Source organism: Necator americanus, chromosome IV (genome assembly GCF_031761385.1).
Source record: "Necator americanus strain Aroian chromosome IV, whole genome shotgun sequence".
NCBI lineage: Eukaryota > Metazoa > Nematoda > Chromadorea > Rhabditida > Ancylostomatidae > Necator > Necator americanus.
In genome coordinates, this window is record NC_087374.1 from 32,554,753 (window position 1) to 32,577,249 (window position 22,497).

General features: G+C 39.1%; 2 protein-coding genes across 5 annotated transcripts; one reads left to right on the forward strand and one right to left on the reverse strand.

Moving 5' to 3' along the window:
- Positions 1-306: 306 nt before the first annotated feature.
- RB195_003482 (uncharacterized protein) lies at positions 307-13,646 on the forward strand (the record flags this gene model as incomplete). 3 transcript variants are annotated; one of them, XM_064201154.1, is made up of 15 exons in its annotated part: positions 373-424; positions 2,363-2,521; positions 2,579-2,670; positions 2,760-2,888; positions 3,000-3,080; positions 3,152-3,244; positions 5,330-5,495; positions 6,671-6,801; positions 8,395-8,562; positions 8,726-8,921; positions 9,334-9,458; positions 10,198-10,263; positions 11,781-11,908; positions 12,342-12,469; positions 13,552-13,646. In XM_064201154.1, 15 exons carry the CDS (start codon positions 373-375, stop codon positions 13,644-13,646), a joined length of 1,809 nt encoding a protein of 602 aa, XP_064057034.1. The 3 variants fall into 3 exon arrangements, with proteins under 3 accessions (XP_064057033.1, XP_064057034.1, XP_064057035.1); XM_064201152.1 differs by lacking the exons at positions 11,781-11,908; positions 12,342-12,469; positions 13,552-13,646 and having other exon boundaries at positions 307-424; positions 10,198-10,362; XM_064201153.1 differs by lacking the exons at positions 373-424; positions 2,363-2,521; positions 2,579-2,670; ... (7 more) ...; positions 9,334-9,458; positions 10,198-10,263 and adding an exon at positions 13,041-13,151 and having other exon boundaries at positions 11,856-11,908.
- Positions 13,647-15,124: 1,478 nt separating this feature from the next.
- On the reverse strand, positions 15,125-21,422 carry RB195_003483 (uncharacterized protein; the record flags this gene model as incomplete). 2 transcript variants are annotated; one of them, XM_064201155.1, is made up of 13 exons in its annotated part: positions 15,125-15,263; positions 15,936-15,988; positions 16,146-16,180; positions 17,075-17,182; positions 17,240-17,326; positions 17,459-17,515; positions 17,585-17,669; positions 17,998-18,052; positions 19,882-20,022; positions 20,126-20,283; positions 20,340-20,422; positions 20,490-20,655; positions 21,354-21,422. In XM_064201155.1, the coding sequence occupies 13 exons, from the start codon at positions 21,420-21,422 to the stop codon at positions 15,125-15,127; spliced, it is 1,236 nt and encodes a 411-aa protein (XP_064057037.1). The 2 variants fall into 2 exon arrangements, with proteins under 2 accessions (XP_064057037.1, XP_064057036.1); XM_064201156.1 differs by lacking the exon at positions 17,240-17,326.
- Positions 21,423-22,497: the final 1,075 nt, after the last annotated feature.

Genomic DNA, 22,497 nt, shown 5'->3' on the forward strand with positions numbered 1-22,497 from the left:
ATCATAAATCCGTGATCCTATCACCGTATCTGCTCAGCCGGGCTATGGGCGCATAACTGCGCTTGACCTGATCCACAATCGCTTATCAACGCGTGATCTGCCGTGTCTCGAGTGTCAATCCACTTACGGGTGATGAAGTAGCCGTTGGGACACGATTGTCCTCCTCACGACCTGAGCGCAGCCGCCGGCCCGCCCTCCCTCCCTCGCACGACCCCGCCTTCGCTTACGCCATCACGGCGAGGCTAAGAGATAGATAGTAAGGAACGACGGGTCGACGACATTGGCAGCACATTGGTCTTCGAAAGCATGGGACCACCATTATTTCTAATTTTACTCATATTTCCCACATATTCACTCTCTGCTTCATGTGAGATGTTAAAGAAATCTCATTACGACTATTCGACATTGCTCAAGAAAGGGCCTGGTGAGATTTTTTTTCTTCGAAACGAATATTTTTCTGTATCGTAATGAATCCCGTGATGCTACGTGGAATTTTCTACCTAATGACGCTAAGTAGATCATAAGAGTAATTAACGTATAATAGTGCTTATTCGATAAGCATCTCGACCCAGCTTTAGTGCTCGGTTCGCTCACATCTCTCGTAGAATGAGAATGCGTCACAAAAACCAAGGACCACGGCGGCACGCGCTTTGACATCACAACAACAATTAAAAATCATAAATTTGCATTAGCGAACAGAAGAAGAAGAAGAAAAAGCTCAAAACAAACAAGAAAATTTTATGTATGGCCCATTTATTCGAATAAACAATTTAAAAGGTGACAAAAAATGTTAGAACATCACATCTCTGAACTAATTGATGTAAAAAAAAACTTTTCAACCAATTATTATGTTCAAAATTATTGAATGACGTCATTAGTAAACAAGTGATTTCTCCAGTAATCATAACATTTGTAAGGTGACAGGTTTATTTCACTAAAGATTGAACTTGCTCGATGTTGTGGATCGAATGAAAGCATTTGAAAATTCAGTAAATTATTAAGTTCAAAATTATAGAGAAATTCGAGAAATTTCTCCACGAAATTCTAGAATTGACTTCTTCAAAATGTGTGACTACCTGAGAACACCAAATTCCAGAACAAATCCTTCGAAATCTTCTCTTTAATTCAGAAAAAAAAAGAAGTATGCGTGCATTTGTTTATTAAATCTTGAACGAAGTGCTGCGCTAAACATGTTGGTTTCTTTTTTCTCCAAAAAATATTTCCCTGTCAATGTCTGTTCCTCCTTTTTATGATAATAGCACTACTTTAAACAGTACAAGACAGTAAATTTAGTTTTTTTTTTTACTTTTGAATCATAGAAAGTTGGCAAAAAATTTCCCCGTGATAATCTACAGTAATCGATCGCTGCTCATTAATGAGCTGGCAACGAATTATTATGGAAGGACAAAGGACAATCGTGCCCTAACGCGCACATCTTTGCCTTTCTGTTCCAATTTGTCACTGCTTCAATGTTCCCCGGGACTCCTGGATAAAACCCTTGGATACTTCGAATTTTTGGAACTCACCAATAGTTCCTATTTTGTTTTCGATTTTTTCGATCTCTCAAAATCCCAACCAATACAGCGTAGAGTAGTCCGCAATATTAGGAGATTTAATAAACATTTCCTATTCGAATGACTCAAAATTATGGATCTGAATGATATGATCCGAGTTATTCGAAAAATCGACCAGTTACCCGAATATTCGAATGATTCTGAAGTTCGAGTGCTCCGATTACAAATGTGTTCAAAGGCAAATATTCGAATAGAAACAAGTAAATAAATAAATAGCAGATAAATAAATAGTGAATAAAAACTTATGAAGTATAAAATCCAGTCCCTGTACTACTTCATCGCCCTTATCCGCTGGAAATTTCCGGGAATATCTGGCTGAAAATCCGATGTGTATTGATTCATAAAGTACTGTTTTTGATTTTGATGATCTTTAAGTGATCTGTAAATGCACACAGAAAAACTTCAACCTCAAACGCAGCCACAGACGATGTGAAGGGAAAGTTTTTCCTTTGAATGGGGAAAAAAGGAGCCCTTGACGTGAATCTATCAACATTTGCACCGCTTCTAATTAGAAATAGAGATCTTCTCAGCGATTACAGATCCTAGAAACTAGTTTGATTTCTACGGAATTCTCAAATTTTCTCAAATTTTTCCAATGAAATTTTTAATGAGACCGATCATCTAAAGACTGGTATTTCCGATTTTTTTAAAAGGAATTTCCGAACTACCGGAGAGGTAGAAATTCTCTGCAGATTTTTTTCTTCTCAAGAAGAAAAAGCTATGTGAAATTCACCTCCAGTTTTTCTAACATAGTCTATTTTCTGGATTTAATTTTCTCTTTTTTTCAGCGACTGATCTTAAAATCTGTACCGGTGAGAATGTCTGTTGTACGAAGAACATCGAGGATGAAATTATTCAGAATAGTGAAAAACTATTCAAAGCTCAACTAGAGGATAAAATTCTCGTCTTACGTCACTTGATCAACACAAATCTCAACAGTTTTCGAAGTAAGTGCTTTCGGGGATCGCATGCGATTATCGATTGCTATTGATTGCCGCTTTCAGCATACTTCTACAACTCACTTAATGTATGCCATGAGCGTCTGGATACGCTATTCGGACGCACTTATGGTCCATTTTATCAAAGCAATTCCCAGGTACTTATGCGGCTATCGATTCGCTTCCGGAGCTTCACCCATTGACGATCGGCACCTTCAGCCTATTCATTGATTTGTTCGATCTTTAGATTTTCGACACTTTCTTCAATCGACTACGCGCTTTCTCGTCACCGTTTTCGGACTCGAAAGTCCCACAGATCACCAGCAAACTTTTCGAGGACATGTTTGTCATCATGTTTCAACTGATGAATCCCATGGTAAACAGGTTTCTTAGGCGGTTTTTTCTGTCGAAAGAAAAAAAATCGTTCAAAATGGAAATGTCGCCGCCGGTTTTTTTTTCTAAACGTGTAATCAATTCATACTTTTAGCACAGTGTGACATCCGTCCAACGTCGTTGTTTGTTGGAGGCAATGCCTGAAATAGCACCATTTGGCGATGTGCCTGAGAAGGTTCTGAGTGGAATTCTCTCTCGTTTTCCGGTGATTTTAAAGCAATCGAAAATTCTTTAATTTTCTTCTAGGTCACTCATCATCTGGAAAAACCGCTAGTATTCTGGAAACATTTCGTTTCTGGTTTGGACAATATGTACAATGTTTTGGATGGGTTTATGAATGTTAGTTTTACTTTTTTCCGATAAGTAACTTTTACAAGCATTTTATGTGTCATTGGACCACTTTAAGAACTTTTTTTGAATTTTTGTATTAAAAATACATATCTCCTACCCAGCATATTCATATTCCATCCTTTTATTGTGGATCCATACCTCAAAGAAAAGCTAGTTGTAGTCGAGAGCTGCGGGTCCCTTTATGGTCCCATGTTATGATTCATGGTTTGACTCATCGCTTGGCCACATTTAAAATCCACAAAGCGTTCAAAAAATACACATTGATTGATCGTATTCCAGGACGCAGCTGCTCATATAATACTATGGATTTTTTTCTCATTATTTCCTTCCTCAAATGATGTTCACCTCATTAAACAGGTGCCAGAGAGTCGCCGCTTGCCACGAACAAAAGCGCACCTCAATCCGGAAATGATCCGTTGGGCCCACGGTTAGCGGCTAACTACATACTGTAGTGCACGCCTAGTGTCATTCAAATCGTAACGGTAACGGGAAAATATCGGTCCGAATGGTGTACGTCATCGACACACGAGTGAATCATGCCAAAATTCCTCCCCCCCCCCCAACCAACGGGCGATGATGTCCCTCGCCCTCTATCTAGCTGCTCAGCAAATAGCGGTCAGCGGTATCTCACCTTAATTACACGATTCCTAGAACTCATCAAGTGGCGGGGGTTCGGACATCGGAGACGGTTAACACCTTATTCCGACAAGGGAATGGGATCGGTAAAATAGGGATATAAGTGAGTTTTATGGACGTCACATGTCAAACACTCTAAGCGAATGGGAACGTTATCCTGGAAATATGGGTCCTGTAGAGGTATGCCTTTGATCCTAGCTATGGGACCGTCTATATAGCAGCAGGTTTTGCACATCTAAATCTCACTTTCAATCGTATGATTTTAACCAGTTACTGATCCAACTTTTTAAATCCTTAAAATTCTTTTTTTGATTCGATTCTCAGAGAAAAACATTCTCTCGAAGAAAAAACCGTAAAAGGTTGAGTGGTTTGAATTTGTTAAAATTTTGTAGGATTTTTTTAAAGCCACCCTAATCTCTTAGATCTGTTAGATATTGTTTTCGTGTTGTCCAATCTTTTGAATAATACACATTCTAGAACTCTTTTGAATTTGAATGAAACTTTTTTTATAGTCTGGAAATTTTTTCCAGAAAGATCGTGTTTTTTTCAGATGACTAGTAGAGAAACTCCCTTAACTGACTACACCCCGGGAATTTTTATAAATTTTTATAGTCTTCAGGGAATTTTTACAAATTTTTATAGTCTTCAGATAATTTTTACAGGGTATAGAATAATATTTTAGATCATTTCATTTGCTCACTGATTAATCAGTGACTGAATCCATTTATTGATTCATTGATCGATTTATTCGGGCTTCCAATCCCTGTCGCATTCAAAAATCGTTCATTAGCAGCTCATCTCCATCCCACCTTCAAAGCTTGTACACGCACCTGTTGTCGGCCGTAAGCAGTTAATTAGAGAAATCTACCCGGATTATTTGCCCTATTACCGTAATCACTCGTGAAGCAGGTGAAGGAAGCCATGGAGATTGAGCAGCATTCCTTCGTAAGCAAGCAGATGGTTGTATTGATTGATTGGACGGCGAGATATTGATCCGGGCGGATTGCTTAGCAAATTGCGCAACTCCACCTTATTTATATCACTTTGCCGTCATATCATACCGACGACATGATGATGACAGGGAACTGTAGATTCGGTCATGATATCTGGGATAGCGTGGGAAAGAAGGGAAAAACTGTTGGAAAAAAAAAACTGAATCTTGGTATTGAATGAAAAAATAAAAGAGCACCGTTGTAACTAGCTGCAGATGTATTTTTGATATATTTTGTCTGTCATGGCGGATAGACCCTTTAATTTTTTTCGCTTTTTTTAAAAAATATTCCTTGAAATTTATGATTTTTTTCTCATATTTTTCCCTCTTCATTCCTAAACTTTTTCTTTGCATAGTAGAAGAATCATTTGATCTAATTTTTATTTTCTTATTTTTATTTTTATTTTGTTGATTCAATTATTTTTTTGATTCACAACCCATCTCAGGTGTCCTCTTCCAAGGAATGCCGCCTAAACCTGGCAAAGATGTGGGATTGTTCGTTGTGTAGTGGTGCGGCGGATTCCAAACCATGTCCTGGTCTTTGTATGAACGTCATGAAAGGATGCTTAGGTGATTGGACCGAAATCGATCAACAATGGAATGCTGTTATTGGTAAGTGACGAAATGTTGCGTTATTTGTAGCGATTGTTCGATTGAGGACAGTTTTTGTATTGTACTGTAAAGTTCACCTTACGGGTCCTTACGTCTTACTTATATGTGGTTGGTTCTCAGTGGACGTTCGATGGCGGCAGCACTTTATGTGTCAGACGTTTTGAACTTTCCGCCAACTCCTCCAGTTCTTTTTCCATGCGCCGAAATTCAATGGTGCATGCCTGGGTTTCAATTGAAATTGGGTCGAGTCTAGTTGAAAGCCCATGAAATGACGCTTTCTCTTTTTGTTCCGGTTTTTCTCTTCATAGGTGTGTTGCTAAAAGAACAGTTTGATCATATTTACCAGTGTTTTTACCATGTTTAGAGCTCCTAGTGACCACTCAATCAGTTAACCATCCGAATCCCTGACTCATTATGAGATTATGATAAGATAAGATAAGATGAAATAGTAAGCATGACTTATGATTTATCCAGAGAAACCTCAATAAATAACTACCGGATTTCTTTAGTCTTCAGAGACTGCAGCTCTCTGGCGGCTTGCCAATCTCCTACAGTACCTGTGTCTAAGACTCTAACCCTGCTGTCGCTGTTGGCTCAACTTAATACGTAACTGAGAACTTCCATAAATATTCTCCATCAGCTTTGTAGACGGCTACGGTCATGCTGGAAGATTAACTCTCCATGGGGGGTACCATAGACCCAGTGGTACGCGTAACGACCACACCAGCTGACCCTCTGTGGCGGCACATCATAGCTACTCGGATCCAGAAAAGATTGCTGATCAGGAATTGATCAAAAGTTGGTCCTAAAAATATCAATATATTATGTCAAGAATTATTGGAACAAAAATAATAAAAGGTAGTGGGAATTTGAGAAGGATTTTGTGGATTGTTATTGGCTTGCAGTTGAATTCTTGAAGATCTTCTATCCGGATGCTCATTTTCTTAGATTTCTTTCTGCGTCAGCTGCGGGAATTTGGAATTTTATTAATTTTTCTGGATCTCTTTTGTTGACTTTTATCAGTCAGGATTTTCCGTTTCTGTGTAAATCGCATATTTTATAGCTGCATTCTATTGTTTTCATGTAATTTTTACCCTTTTTACCCAATTATTTATTTAAGGCAGCTATCACTACTTTTTAAAATTACTTTATACTTACTAATCTACCATCTTTAGATTCGTTGCTGAAAATCTCCTCTCGAATTCGAGGAAATCAAAACCTACACAACACGTTGCAACCGCTTCCAGTTCAACTGAGTGAAGCGATAATGGAAATGCAGGAACGGGGAATAACTGTTTCAAATAAGGTCAGATCATATGTTTGTTCTCAGAAAAACTATGAAAGCGACAAAAAAGTTATCGAGGATCCACTTAAACTTTTATTTGATCGTCTCATCATCCACTATTCAATCGATTCCTATTGAATGCTTGTGTTTTCTGAGAGGATTGTCTACTTGCTTCTGTACGCTCGTTTTTGAGCGTTTAACGCTTGTTATTGATACCGCTGCGTTGAGCATTTATTGTTCACGGCGATAAACCATAACCGCAGACAACATGCGCGGCATGTGCTGCTCTATTTGTTGTCTGTGCAAGTCGTAAAACCGAGACCGGGTCAAGGACCACAACAAACAAATTTGCATATCAATCAAGAAATGGGAAATGTTTCATGGCCTAATGATACCCGTTACGGAGGTATAACGGGTTCGAAAATTCGCGAAATCGTTTTAGACGCACGCAAATCCAAACTATGTGCAAGACTGCGGTGATCCACTAGCTCTTCGAATTATTCGTTAAAACTTTATTTGTTGTTTTTTTTTTCTTGTAATTTACTGGAAGTGAGAAGAACCGGAAAACCCTAAGAACCTAGAAATAAAATCCCAAACAGTTCTGAATTGAAGTGAACGTGAACGGTGGCGCATCCCAAGCGATTTCGTTAACATCAGACACTTTATCCTTTTATCCTTGAAAATGGAAGGAAATTTGGAATCGGAGGTATCTTCCGGATCTTGTCAGATTTAGATGAGATATTTGGTTATAGTATGACCAAGATTTACTTCTCGCCGAGTTTTTTTTCGTACTGGGTGTTCCCTTGGCTGTTTCCTGATTTCATAAGATTCAAACCATAGGATGTCAGTGGATTTTTAGAGTTTTTTTTTTCGCAAAGGAACACAAGATACGAACGATTTAAGAATTAATGAGATGTTTGCTTGGATATTTTCATCATGTATCCAGAAAAGAAAACCAGAAAATTTACCCAGAAAACCACAGTGTGGATCCAAAGTAGTTATATTTTTGATTTTTCCTTAAAATTCTTCACAAATATGATCGAATCAAGTAGAGTGATGTTGATGGGACTAGATTTTATGAAAAACGAACCAACAGTAGTTTGATTCATAAATTGTTATTAGTTAATCATAGCCTTCGTGGAAATAGCCTAACCTCTTCCGAAAATAATGGCTTATCCAATCAGATTTGTGATCAACGAATTGCAGGATAATCAAGGTCCCATTTAGGCTAGTTCAGCGATGTATAACTCAGTACCAGTAGTAGTGTTGAATATTAGGTATTGTTTTATGACATGATCATAAATCCCTGATTCCTTCACGGTTCTTCCCACGTCTCTCGAAGTAATTGATTGTGTTAATTAATTGATCGATCAGTTATAATTGCTGGCACATCCATGCCGAATACGAACACTGATTATGGTCTAGCAGTGACCCGTTCGAAACAAAACGACAAGGTAGCAATTAGCCAACGGGGGTGAACAATAAAACACAGGTCGACATGTTACACTAAACAAAAGACCGAGCCGATAGGAGATTTATTAGCGTAACAAACTCCATAACTATCAATAATTCTTAGCTCTAAGAGTTCCGTCGTTAGATTTTTGTATCTTCCAGGCGATCGCTCGTTGTTACCCAATCGAGGATCTCATGCAAACCGCTCGTCACCTGCGATCAACCCGACATCGTCGTGCTGTCATCCCGAAAACGAAACGAAGCGTAACTGATCAAGCTGAAAGTTATGGCAAAGTTCTGAACTCGTTGATGACATCCTTTGCTGAGCGGGTAAGTCACCGACGTCGTGCTTGTTTGTTAAGGCGATAAGGGTATTATGGCGCTTAACAACGCCAAGTGCTCCTCCTATAAGCCGCTTTTGAAGATACAAAATGTAAAGAACTGAGCGGAAAAATCTGAAAAATTCTATGAGAAGAAGATTTTCACGTTTCAGTTGGAATCTCTTCGGGGATGGTTCTCTGCTTTGCCTTCGTCATTCTGCTCGGATTCTGGGCTTGTGACAAAAGAGAACGAGACATGCTGGAATGGGACCGCATTGGCCCCGTACACAAACGAAGTGGCAGGAGATGGCTTAGCAAATCAGGCTACAAATCCAGAATATCAAGCGGATCGATTTTTGCCTTACAGAGGTAAGCAGAGATCGTATGGATGAATCTTTTGTGTTATTCAGCTGGTGGTATCCTTAGCTCAAGTGATAAACACATCAGCTTCACGCAAGAAAAAAGAAATTCAGAGTTGCAATCCTGGTGAACGATTGGCAGTGTGCCAATCTATTGTAATATACCATTACTGAAACGGAAAGAAATTGTCAGCCCATAAAATCTTCTTTAATCTTCTATAATAATCTTCTATAATTCTATAATATAATAATATGATCTTCTTTAAATTCTGTTTGAAAAAATTTGTATATTTTTGTATTAAGTAGTCCCAACTAACTAAATATCTAGCTTAGTACTGATCCAAATTCCAGGAAAATCAGATAAAAAATTAGTTAAATTATCGACATTTGTTTCAAATTCTCTAATTTTTCCTTAATTTCAGGATTGTTTGTCGATGAACGACTGCGGTTAGGAATGCTCGCATTCCGTCTTCAAAATGTCCTTTACGGCCAAAATTACACAAATTATCATGTCGAAGGTAGTGGTGATCCGGATGACGAAGATTATGTGAGTTTTGTAGACCTTAGACTTTGAAAGTATGAGAAAAGAATGTTTATCGAGTTGGATGGAAGAGAAAATAAAAATTAAATTAAATTAAATTAAATCAAGAATTACAATAAAATAAAGATGAAAATAAAATAAGATAATAAAAATAAAAAATAAAAAATAAAAATAATAAAATAAAAAATAAAAATAAAATTCAAGAACAAAGATGATATTAACAGTTTGAAACATTTATTTCGAAGAATTAGTAGGAGATCGGAAAAAGGTAAATTAACTTTTCTATCCTATACTTCTATTATTTCCTTAACAGATGATAATATTACTATTATTTTAATGTTGATATTCTAATAATAGCTAATTTATGGATGTTTCTGAATAGTGTGCCTGCAAGTTTTTTTTAGATGGAGCCTTTATTTGCCTGAAGTTTAGGCTTTTTCGATCTCTTCAGAGGCTTGAAAAAATTTTCTATTATTTTCTTCTTTTTTCTTAAAATGTCTCCATTTCTTAAAAACATAAACAGATATATGCCGAGGTTTCAACATGCGAGAACGTTTGAACTGCTAATCTATAGAGTTAGACATTCTCGGCGAAGATCTCGGGAAAAAATAGAAATAGCACCTTAACCTAACATTTATTATTACTCATTAGTTATTTACGATGCACTGATTTTTCTCAGTGATATTTTTGCTAGAAATTTTGGAAAACATGTGGTTTTGAACGGTTGTAATCGTAATATTTTCAGGATGAAGGATCCGGCTTATCGATTGTTCCTCTGTATTCGACGGATTCCACGGAACAAGCACTTGAAGTACAACCGCATACCTCTTATTCATCTCGACAACACATGTTACTTCCATTTTTGCTGCTCATAATATCACTGTACTTGACGACGAGACCATATTTGTGATAACGCCATAATCACCACGATTATATGCGATACTAGTCAAGTACAGTAATCAGACGCTTACGGGTTGACGTCATGAACCGGTTTGTAAATAACATATTGCTTTACCATCATTGTTTTTCATATTTGATCACGGCATTCCATGTGTGTATGTTTGTTGTCAAAAGAAAATAAAGTGTTATTATTTTTAAAAAATGGGGAAAAAAACACAGAAAAACATCTGGAGATATTGAAGATCAATAAAGTATGGTGATGGATATGTTGACAGATAAAGGGATAATTCAACCAATTGTTTGAAAAATGCTGTCAACAACATATAGCCTTTCATTCTTTTCAGGTTTTTTTTTTCCTATCACGCGTCCACCAAGGAGAACAATATGAATCGGGCGTGTGAACGGTCGTGTACGCGATGACGGAAAAACAATGCAGCTGGATACAATTCTCAATAACATAACACTCAAGGGGTTTGTTGAGAGAGTGAGGATGGCAAACTGCCTACTCCAGGGGCTAGCTATTTTATTTATTTTATAAAAAGAACCGTATAAAATGATTAGTGTGAGAATAATAGAAGGAAACATATCTCATCATGTGTCATCTGATTCAACACGGCTACAGTTCGATTAAAAATCTATGACCACCCACCGCATTCCCCTCTGCCATGTGTGTATTAGAAGTCAGAGCAGCGTGACAGTGAGTTCGCCGTTTAGTTCGAAGTTAGTCTGCTACAGTAGCATACAACACTAGCTCTATGACCCTAATACTCACTGAAAGACATGTACCATCACAAAAGAAAACGCGTGCATGAAAAAGCACGATCAGAAACCGCGCCTTTTCACACACTTGTACTCATGGAATATTGCACCGTTCGCCAAAGTTTTTTTTTTCACTTGACTCCATCGGCCACCGATCTCCCTCACTAGGAGGTCATACCCGGCTAGTCGCGAGGCTACGAGGCGCGTCTCCAGGTGGACTAATCGCGGACCGAAAGCAGCCTTATAGTCGCAAGAGACGCAGGTGGATTCAGAGGATGGACTTCCTGTTTCTGTTGTGCTAGGATCGGCTCAGAATAACATTGCATCGGATGTGGCCACCAAAGATTTATGCAAGCTAGAATGATTAAGTACAACGTCATCGGACTCATACGTCACCTATTGAATACCGCATACGACAATTGAGATGAACTGTTCTTAGGAACATGGGCGGCGGAGTTGGTGTCCTCGTCAACAAGAGTATGACAAAAAAAAACATCGACTCTTTCGAACAACTTATGACCAGATCGGAAACCTGTGGGTGGGAACATGTGGTTCAACGCCAACTTTGACTATCTTCGTCGTTAACGCTCGAAAATCAAGCTACGAAGAAGAAGAAGTCAAAGCATTCTATATGGACCCGGAGAAGTTCTGCAGACCACAAGGTTATAGCTGAAGATTTCAACGCCAAAATTGGCTCAAGAACGACTGAAGAACTTCACATTGGAACTCACGGCCTCCAATGGAATGAACAGGGATGAGGCTCTTCGAGTTTACTATGACGACTATGACCATTCATGGTAACTCACAATTCTAGAATCCCTCCTCTCTACGCTGGACGTAGGAGCCACCCGATGGAGGGTACAATAACGAAAGTGACCACATCATCGTCAGTGAAGGATTTTGCCTGTTTTGTTGTTTGTTGGATTTTGCCTGTTTTTTTTTGTTGTACCAAAGTTTCAAACAGGATAGGACCTTCATCGAGGAAGATTTTCTCTCACACGGAGAAGAGAGAAAGCAGCGAAGCTCAAGAAGCAAACTCTCAGAACCATCATCGACTGGGACCTGTTTGCTTCTCTTGTCGGCTTTTGGTAGGATTCCTTCGTGGACAACATCGACGACGAATATTATCGCTAATAGAACATCTTCACGAATGTAAGAGCGAGGAAAGCGAAGAGTTTCAGAACCACCAAGAGACACCTGTCTCCGCAAGTCTAAAACTAATATCTTCAGCTGTAGAGCTGCGCGAGCTCCATGCAACCACGAACTCACGTCCGAGCTCGCGAGTCGTTGCAGAGACGCGATAGAAGAAGATCTTAAAGAGAGAAGAGCAGAAGTGTTGGCTGAAGCTGCAGATGCGGGTGAGAGCATTCGCTCGGAACTTCACCAATTGTAAAACAAAAATGACTGTTCTCCGGAATCCAGATGGAACAACTGCAGCATCGAGAAGGGGATGGTCATTCACGACTCAGATCTACTCAGATCGACTCAGATCTTCGGCAGCCACGTTCGCTTGCCTTCTCACCATCAGAAGGAAGATGGATATGTCATTTCAAAGGTTCTCCCTTTAGAAGTCCGACATGCCATCATACGGTGAAGAATCGTATTTAGCCTGGTCCCGCCATAATCAAGTCTTAACATATGAAGAACCTACCGTCAGTCCTCATCAACACTGGCGAGGCTCTTTACTCGTTATTTGTCGCAATGCAAGGCTCCTAACCAATGCAAAACCAGCTGCTGTACAAGAATGGGGACCCACATGACGTCGGCATCTATCACCCTACCTGTTTACTGTCTGTCATTTACAAACTCTTCACAAGAGTAACCGTAAACAGGACAGAAAGAACCTTAGATGAAGGATAGCGAGCATGGATGCGAGCAAACGCGGTATCGAAAAGGGTTCAGTACGATTTACCCTTTCAAAACTTATAGAAGTATCGCGAGTGTACAAGATGCCGTTGTTTGTCGCTTTCATCGACTTGCAGAAAGCATTCGATTCAGCTGAGACTGAAGTGGTCTCTACTTCATACATAAAAATACTTCGTGAGTTGTATATTGTTGAGAGGGGTCCGTCAGGGTGACACAATCTCACCCAAAATATCCACGGCAACTCTCGAGAACGCGATGCGAGGGTTGGAATGGATAACACGGAAGTGAAAGTTGACGGCTGGCACTCACGCTATCTTCGTTTCGCTGAGGAGAGTTCACGAACGTGTAACTAGCCTATACAATGACTTGCGGTGGTTAGCCGATGTGTCAAGTCAGTGTTTTTATCCTCCCAGACAAGTCTGGTATCAATTTACTGACCTCGGAGGGATGAAAGGCTTGGTGAGCACTAGGACAGATTCGAACCTCCGATAGATCGTGCAGGAAGCGGAACCTCTAACCGCTACACTACACTCGCCCTCGTATTGATGAATCGTGTAGAAATATGGGTTTCCAGCTGAACCTGGACAAAGCGATCTTCATGAGGAACAGAAGGAAACAAGCGGTTTAGGGAGCATATATAAGCGTCGAGGATATACCGAAGAGGATTAAGAACATCCAGCTCCTGTCCAGCTATCCACATATTCTTCCTTCTTTGACCTATTCATCAGAAATCTCGGCGTGTTGCAAGCAGGAGCAATTTGCGATCAGCGTCATAGTACGTGCAAATGAAAAGGTGATGTTAGGAGTATCCCGCTTTACGTAAGTCAAACAAAAGATTCGAAGTTCACTCCTACGTCACCGACCGAAAATCAGTGACGCTGCCGCATATGTCAAGGAAAGTAAAATTAGTTGGATCGGACACGTGATGGGTTTTAACGAAAATCGCTGGACCAGATCCGTGAGCGACTGGAAACCACGCGACATCAAACACACCGCAGGAAGACCGCCGACAAGATGGTCAGACCTCTTTACGAAGTCCTTCCAAGAAAAATCTTCGACACACCCAAACTTCGAGTAATGCTTTCAAATTGTATCTATATTACACTAGTATCGAAGGAATGTTGTGAAGCTGATGGTTGAATACTCTCTAAATGTAGAACTGACCCATTCAGAAGGAAAATTATGTAATTTTTTGCTTTTATTTAGAATGAAAAAGGAGGAAGAAAGCGTTGTTAGAAAAATACAAATTTAATATCACAGAAAATGCCATTACTATAAATTTTCATTGATCAGTGAAGGGGAGCGAAGCGAACACCACAGAAAGTCTAAAAGTGGTAAATAATAATGACTTAATATGGCTTTTATATGAGTAGCTTGGGGTTTTGCAAGTACAGCCAAACAACGGCCACGAAACTGTGAGCAACCGTGTTTCTGGAGACGATCCGCCATACCATAACTGACTTTTATTAACACATGTATTCTACACATTCAAGCTAATCGATGTTAAAGTCACTCTTGAAATGCAGATAACAGCAATCACATTATGTACAACACTGACGGAAAGTTCGAACTCACGGAATGAAAAAAAAGAATCAATGAGTCCTTGAGGAGTCAATTTGATCTAATAACCGTACTACGCATCCGTGGCCAGAAAGACACCATACAACGTCTAAACTTGTTATATATTGGATATTGCTAAACGGTTCCTGAAAGCATTTGTACACAATCGTGCTGGAAACAACATCACAACCGCAGGTGAACACTACTGGGAACAAAACAAAGTGTAACCGGAACTGAACGAAATTTCACAGTGAACGAAAATGAGGAAAATCTAACCTTCAAATTTCGATTGATAAGGAAATTAACTATAAAATAGAACAGCAAGAAAATAATATTGTTGGATATGGAGATCCTTTACAACTGGTCAAATGCGACTGCTTCAGTTTTGTACAGAAATACTATTTTCTACAGAAGTGACAAAAAAGAACAAACAAACAAACAATATGACGCGATATGATGACAGCGAAAAGGGCGTACAGTGATGAAGAGAGAGTAATCACATATGGAAAGTCCATACAAATACCTCGTCAATGCACCGGCTATTCAATGTATACAGAAAACCGTAGTAAACACTACTGTCTCTGATACTATGTTACAATCGTAAAATTTGACCTCGGCTCAGATGTGACTAAAGGAATGAGTGAAGCTGCAATTTCATCCTGCTCAGACGACGACGAGCTAAACGTTCTGCTATCACTTTCTTCTCCATGAGGGTGACTGAAATCCCTGGAATTCCTTTATCTAATTATTAGCAATTGCGAACAAAAAGTTATCTAATGCATTGTATTTCTTTTGAACTTCATATTATCTTTTTGAATGAGTTATAATCAGCTTCTTCTCAACACTTCTGAGGTTAAGTAAGATAATGATTATTCAAATCGAATATCAATATTGATGTGTCCTTAACGTGAACAGAGAATGCGTCCAACAGATGTAAGAGAATTCTCAGTTCACTTTCGCACTTTATTTTCGAAAGGCCACAAACGGCATTTCTCAGGCGCTAGTCTCGGTTCTAAAAATAGCAGGTATCAGGGACAAAAGTAGTTACAATAGAACAGTAAACAATCTTAGTTTTTTGATTATTGCATGTATTTAATCACATTTGTAACGTAGTTCTTCTAATCTTAATCTAATTTCTCTCTATCTCTTAATCTATTTGAAAAGCACTACCACCCTGACTGTTTTCGAGTACGATAGAGTCTAGCTCCATCACCAAAAGAAGAAAAGAAACAGTAAACAACAGAAACAGTGGCGAGTGCCTCCTGCTCAAAATGTCTCGAGCCAAAAAAAAAACTGACGTTGTGACATAAAATAATTTCGTCTCACACCTACTCGGTTAATATATTTCATTATTAAAAAAAGATGTTGCTAATTTTACAGCAAAACGGTAAAACCCACCGCGATGAGCTTGTGGACAACGAATCGCACTCCATAGATGACGAAGTAAGTGCCTGAAAATATGACGAAGTGAGTGCCTGAAAATTCTTTTCTACTGTCACCACAGTTATCTCTTAGAAAAAGAAACGAGATCTCTTAGAAACGTAGATAAATACCAGTCAGAACTCATGTACGAAATTAAGAAAAGTTAGTGAACACAGTCAAACTCACCAAATGGAATTCATCACGGTAATTGTAAGGGGATCCTGAAACCAAAATATAAATCATAGTCTTCGATTTGGTGCGAAATGCTGGCATTCGTACAGCATTTAGCAGCGAGGATACTCTAATCCGCCTTTTTTGTTCTGCGAGTTTCTAAAGTTTACTCCAGTACGAAACCTAAGGACTTCAATGGTACATTTCGCGTGGTGGAATAACATTATCTATTACACACTACTGAAATGTCTGAAATTAAGTAGCAAATGCAGATCGAACGGAATGAAAAGCAATTGTGAGCACATGGTCTTGGAGCACTTTGAGGAACTGTAAAAAGCCAAAAGCTGGACTTTCTCACAAAATAACTTCCACACTAGCCTAAAATTTTGCATCGTAAAAGAGGCTTTTTGCGCACGTTAAGCTAGATAAATAATGACGGATGAAATGATAAAGTCAACGACAACTTATAATTCGTTTAAGGATTACGAACGTGCGTACAGCCTTACAATGACTTGGAAGGCTACCCGTGTGTTAAGCTAGTGTTTTTATCCACCCAAACAAGTCTAGTACCAAATAATAATAAATAAAGGGATGGAAGGCTTGGTTGCCACTACGGCGAATTCGAACCTCCAATCTATCGCGATGCCACAGCGAGAACTCTTACCGAATGCGCTATACCGCATGACAAAATGAAAAATTGTGCTAATAGTGATAACCCCACTCGCTACTGTTTCTGAAACCTGGTTATCAAACGACAAGGTCATTTATACGTTCAAAAACATCTATTATTATTTTGTACGATAAGAAAGCACTTGAAACTCAAATTATTTGTCTCTTCACTAATATCCTACTTCGAAACCACTTACGATTTCCAAAAAAACCAACTGAGAAGAGGATATGCACGTTGTTCAAGAGCTGGCAGCAGCTACGAAACTTAAACTTACCAAGATTTGGAGGACAATCAGCAGTCGGGAGACGTCTCGTATTAACCTTTGAATTTGCAGCAGATGATGATATGAATTTGAACCGAGGCTTGAAATACGGCATTGGAACTGAAACTACGGAAAACGATGCTAGTCAGTATCAGAACTCCAACGAACTTGTATTACGTTCAAAGTTGAGCGGTTTTCTGATAGGAAGAATGCGTTTGATGCTGCTAGTGACCTCAACCGTACTAGGATCTTTTCGTTCAATCCCTGAAGCAACTCCTAGGGAGTATGAAGCAGAAGTTCACAAGTTTTCGTTATGTTACATTGCTATAGGATCCATAATGTACAAATCAAGCGAAATTCCCAAAAATCCCAATATGAAATCAGAATGACACTCACCGATGGGTCGCGTCTTGTTGTATTGGAATCGAAGGCTCGAATAGTTGTGGTCACCACCTGAAATCTCAAGAAAGACATGGGAAAATCTACCCTCATCAGCTTATCTGAAAAAAAAAATTTACTAACCAATAGAAGCGAAATTGTGACACTCCATGGACGTGGATACTGTCGAAGACAATCCACTAGCAGTGGTGTGTTTGTTCGTTGAAGTCTGAAGAAAAGAATCAAGGGGAACTTCCAGACCATTTTTTCGAAAACGTTTCTCTAACAGCGCAAGGCAGATCTACAAGCAACTATTACAACATTCTCTGTGTCTTTGATTCAATATGTTGAGTTGGCCTAGCGTTTCTGAAACATCACGTCTGCGTCAAGTTTGATGAATAGAAGCGCTTGCTTTCGCTTCACTTATATAATAGGGTTCCTCCACATCTCAGCCGGAGACTAACACATGGATTTTGGATGAAAACACAGAGAACTTCATCCCCTAGAAAATCTTCTACCTCCCTTCCAAGAACATCGAAAGAGGAGAATACACTTACAGGACGCATCATCGGATGTGCTCCATTTGGCAAGCTTCTTGTATGGGACGAGTTACTGCAAATATCAACATCAAATTACATCTACAAATTATGTTATGAAGTTATGAGCAGTTTCCTAACGACACAGAAAAATAGCTACCAATGAGCGGCCTTGTGTTTATCACAATTAGATCTCAGAATACGCACTACATTTGCCGAGATGATTCTGTTATTTATGTTACATCATCGATAGCTCCGCTAAACAGAGGGAAATTGTAGCCAAATCAAAACAGATTTTGCCCTACACTAAGGAGTGTCCCTGGGTGAGTCCTGCAAACCTCTGAGTTCCTGATTAACCTTTTGATCAAGTCAGGCCTACGAGAAGAAACCGAAATTTATAGCTAGATTTTTTAGTAAATACAGCGTCGGACTGATAGGTCCGAGCAAACATCTTTATGAAATGTTAGCGCCAAAGAGAATTTTTTCGTGAGGGTCAGCCGTTGAGGGTAATACAAGATTCAGTAAAGAACTCTCGATGCTCTGGAATGAAAATTTGTAGAGTTTTATCTGCAATTCTCCAATCCATTTTTCGCCTTTCAAAGACACCATGTGAACTGCAGCTATGAGTGGTGCTAACAAGGGTATCTCCTTGATTCCAACCGCTACGCTACGCTCGTAAACGCATCGAGCTTCAGCTCGTTTTGATCCAATTGTGCACATATTGAGTTTCGGTTCCAATGATAACTTTCATCTTCACCTTCTGCAATAATGGGTCAGTCAGTGTTCGAGAATGGAGACAGATTTATCGAACACCTTGAGTTACTATAACATTTGACCAGCTTATACCACATATTATTTGTAATCCAAAGTTAGGATTATTCTAGTTATTGCTGACGTTCTTTTTTGAAAATGATATTTGAGGAGCGATGGTTACTTCTAGTGCTATTATTATTATTATTATTATGGAAACAAATAACAACGGGAACTCTTGTCATGCGAAAAAAAAAAAAAACATTTTAGAAGGGAAACGGCACTAGTGCAATTGGAAGTGAGTTTTTTTTTGCTTATGGACTTCAAATTGGAGAATATGGCGTGGACATTTTCGCGATGCCCAACGCAGTGAAAAGTTCATGGTGCTTAATCATTCACAAAACATCTCAAACACGAATCAATTTCTAACTCAAATATAGTCGGATCGAAACAACATTAAGGACGGTGCAATTCCATAAGCAGCTGCGCTCCTAGCAGCGCAGTGGAGATAGCGGGTGGAATCGAGGTGGGACAATTGCTAACTGCTGCGATGAGAGACGCTAGCATGGGTCCCTACTCGATCTTAGTGGATATGCTCCACCGCATCGGTTGAAGGCACCCGTTTACGCAACTGTACCGTGTTTCATGTCGGTTTGAACCAGTAAGAGCACTTTTTTGTAGTTAGCACCGCTTTCAGTTTTTTTTTTGAAATCCGAGTTTTGCTGAGCGTTTGTATTATGTTGTTGTATTATCACTTGTTTCAGCATACTCAACTTTAGAAATATGCTGATTGAAGAAATATATGCGAGAAAATTCCCGAGAAACCCTTTTCAGTAGACATCTATACATCATTTCTGCACAACATTGCAATACGACTGGGTGCTACCTAGTGCTACGTTATCGATCGCACAGGATAACAACATCTAGAGGGTGATACACACTTGTTGGGTATCTCGTCCAAGTCGGGAAAAACTCGTAGTCATTAAACAGAATTTCCGCGTTTAAAAACACGATTAAGGATTTCTAGGTTTGGTAACGTGCACTAGTTCACTAACAGTTTCCCGAATATTATATTTTCACCAAAATATTAAAAACGGTATCTAAGGTTAGACTCGGCAAGAACCCTCAAAGTAAAGCAAACTAAAGCAATGGTACCTTCCTGATCCCGTCGCTTGAGTGAATTGTGGGAGTGCTCCTCGATTTCTTTTTCTCTCAGCCCTTCTTTTTGCTTTAGCAAGGACGTCGATATAAGAACGTGGAATAGAAAGATCGATGATTTCTTCATCGCTTGTTGGTCTGAAATAAAAATTACTGAGGTAAATGGCAATTACCTTTCAAGAAAGCTAATGAAGTGATGAAATGGAAGAAATGGATATATAGCAGAGCTCAAAAAACATACTCATCATCCGTAGATTCATTTGCAATGATTGAAGATAACGGTGCAGGATGCTTTGAAACTTTGTTCGGAGGTGAACGTTTAGGCTTCGATGAGTACGCATGAGGCACCCAAAACAATTTGAGGTTATTTGTTACTCTTGCATGAGAAAATGCAAAGTGCTGATACAAATACAACTATACGAATACAACTGAACGCAACCACTAACTACACCCACCTTTCTGCGAAGTGGTTGCTCTTCATGTCGTACAGAAACATTATGAGCTGGTGACCAATCAATAGGCTTTTTGGCCTTCTTTTCTTCAAAAGAAGAGTTTCGCACCAAATAGCAACGAAATTTATATAAATACAACGTTTTATAGCTTACCTCTTTTAGAGTGACGAATTTTCGGAGTTTCAATTTGTGGAATAGTTTCCTCATGTTTCTTTGCCCAGCCAATAATGGAACTTTCGGTTATCCATTCATCATAGCGTTTGTTCCAGCCTTGGTAGTGCACGTAATACTCCTCCGACTCATTGTCTACGTCAAGAATCTAGAAAATTTCAAGCAACTACTACTGATTACAAACCCGTTATTCATTCGGAGAGTTGTTTTTTTTTTCAGGTACAGCTGGTACAGAGTTCAAAATGTCAAATTCTGTAGCATTAAAGAACATAAAACAAACAGGACCAGGGAAAAACAAACGGAAAACTTCGAGGAGTAGCGGAAATTTTAGGAGAATCGAAAGTATTTGATGCAGAAGCAGATTTCAGCTACTGAATTTAAGGAGTACGATTTCCACATATTATTAAAACTGGTGCATTCAAGGTGATTTTCTGCAACAACAACTATCCTCTGAAATTCCTAAGGATGAAATAGTGTTCAAAGGTTCGAAAGTGATGCGGAACTGTTAGCTCGGCGATCTTTTTCTAGAAGATTCGCTAGACAGTTCCACGAATATAACGGGTTACTTCGTTTGTATTCTCATTAGGATTAAAAAGAGGACCTTCCCCCAAGTTTCGAAATACTTTAAGTTATGTACATGCAATGGTCCCTAACGTGAACAGTAAACAAAGAGGACCAGTTGATGTCAGGAGAGAAGTTCACTGTTCTGCCCTTTCACCATAATTGAAGTTCGGTTTTCAGTTTAACGAAGTTCAACTCGAACCGATCGAAAGCTTACATCAAGGATTGTTTGCATGTTCTTCCGGTTAACGTAAAGAAAGAAAACAAAATGGTTAAGTGACGTACTTTAGCTTCGTATTCAACAGGTTTCGCACCCCATATGCACCTCACGAGGTCTCCAACACCGTATTGCATGACAGAACTTTATCCCTGACTATCCTTCGTGATTGTGGTACTGAAATGAACAAGTACACACTAAATGAACACATTAACAATGCGATAAGGTTCAAGATAGCGCGGATATCGTCGTATAGCATGCGGAATACGCCGGGAAAATCAATAAACCCCTGGCCTGCGGTGCGTCTGGGAGTCGCTGAACAATGTGACACTGAACATACGAGAAAACATGATTTGCTGAAGGATATACATGTCTATCCAGACCGCATCAGGAAGCAGTTTGAGAGAAAAAAATGAAAAAGGAAAAATAGAATAAAGAAATGAGCAGGGTACGACACCACTGCGCGATGATACGGTGTCCACTGCCGCAGTAACGGTGTTCCGCCCACTGCCGTACATCTCGGACCAAGAAATTCGGGAAGAAAATCATTTAGAGACAATTTAGGCAATAGGGTTCCAACTACGATATGAAAACCACTGAGTTTAATGGTAATATGACTCATATTAATACAAAGAAAGGGAATAAAAATATTATGGCTATCATAGTACGATGCCTCAAAGTAGTCTCTAAAGCAGTATACATCAAACATTTCAATTTCAACTATATAGCCTTTCCCACTCAGTTTCCGAGGCGTTGAGAGGATCAGTTGTTCTTCACTACCCTAACTGTTTCTTAAAAATTGAATCGCTGTAAAATGTGATGAAACAGTTGTGAAGTCAGCTTGCTAGGAAAACGAGTGACACTGCTATTACTCCGAAGAATTGCTGCAAAAAAAAGTTGTTTTGACCCTGATATTAACATCTAAATTATATTAATGGAATGAAGACGGGCAAAATAAACATTTGCTTTCAAAACTACCGAAAAGGCGTCTTCACTATTGTATTAGTAACATATTGTTTTGCATCCATGTACACTTAACTATGTCAGAAGCATCTTTTAGAAAAAAAAACATAAAAGAAGATTTGAAGACGCACTGACAAAAGATATGAGTTCGCTGCTGCTAACTTGAAACCTTAACAGAAGCAGGGATCGGTGCGTTAATTTCAGTTGATACTCAGTCTAGACTATCACCCGACCAATTTTCAAGGAACT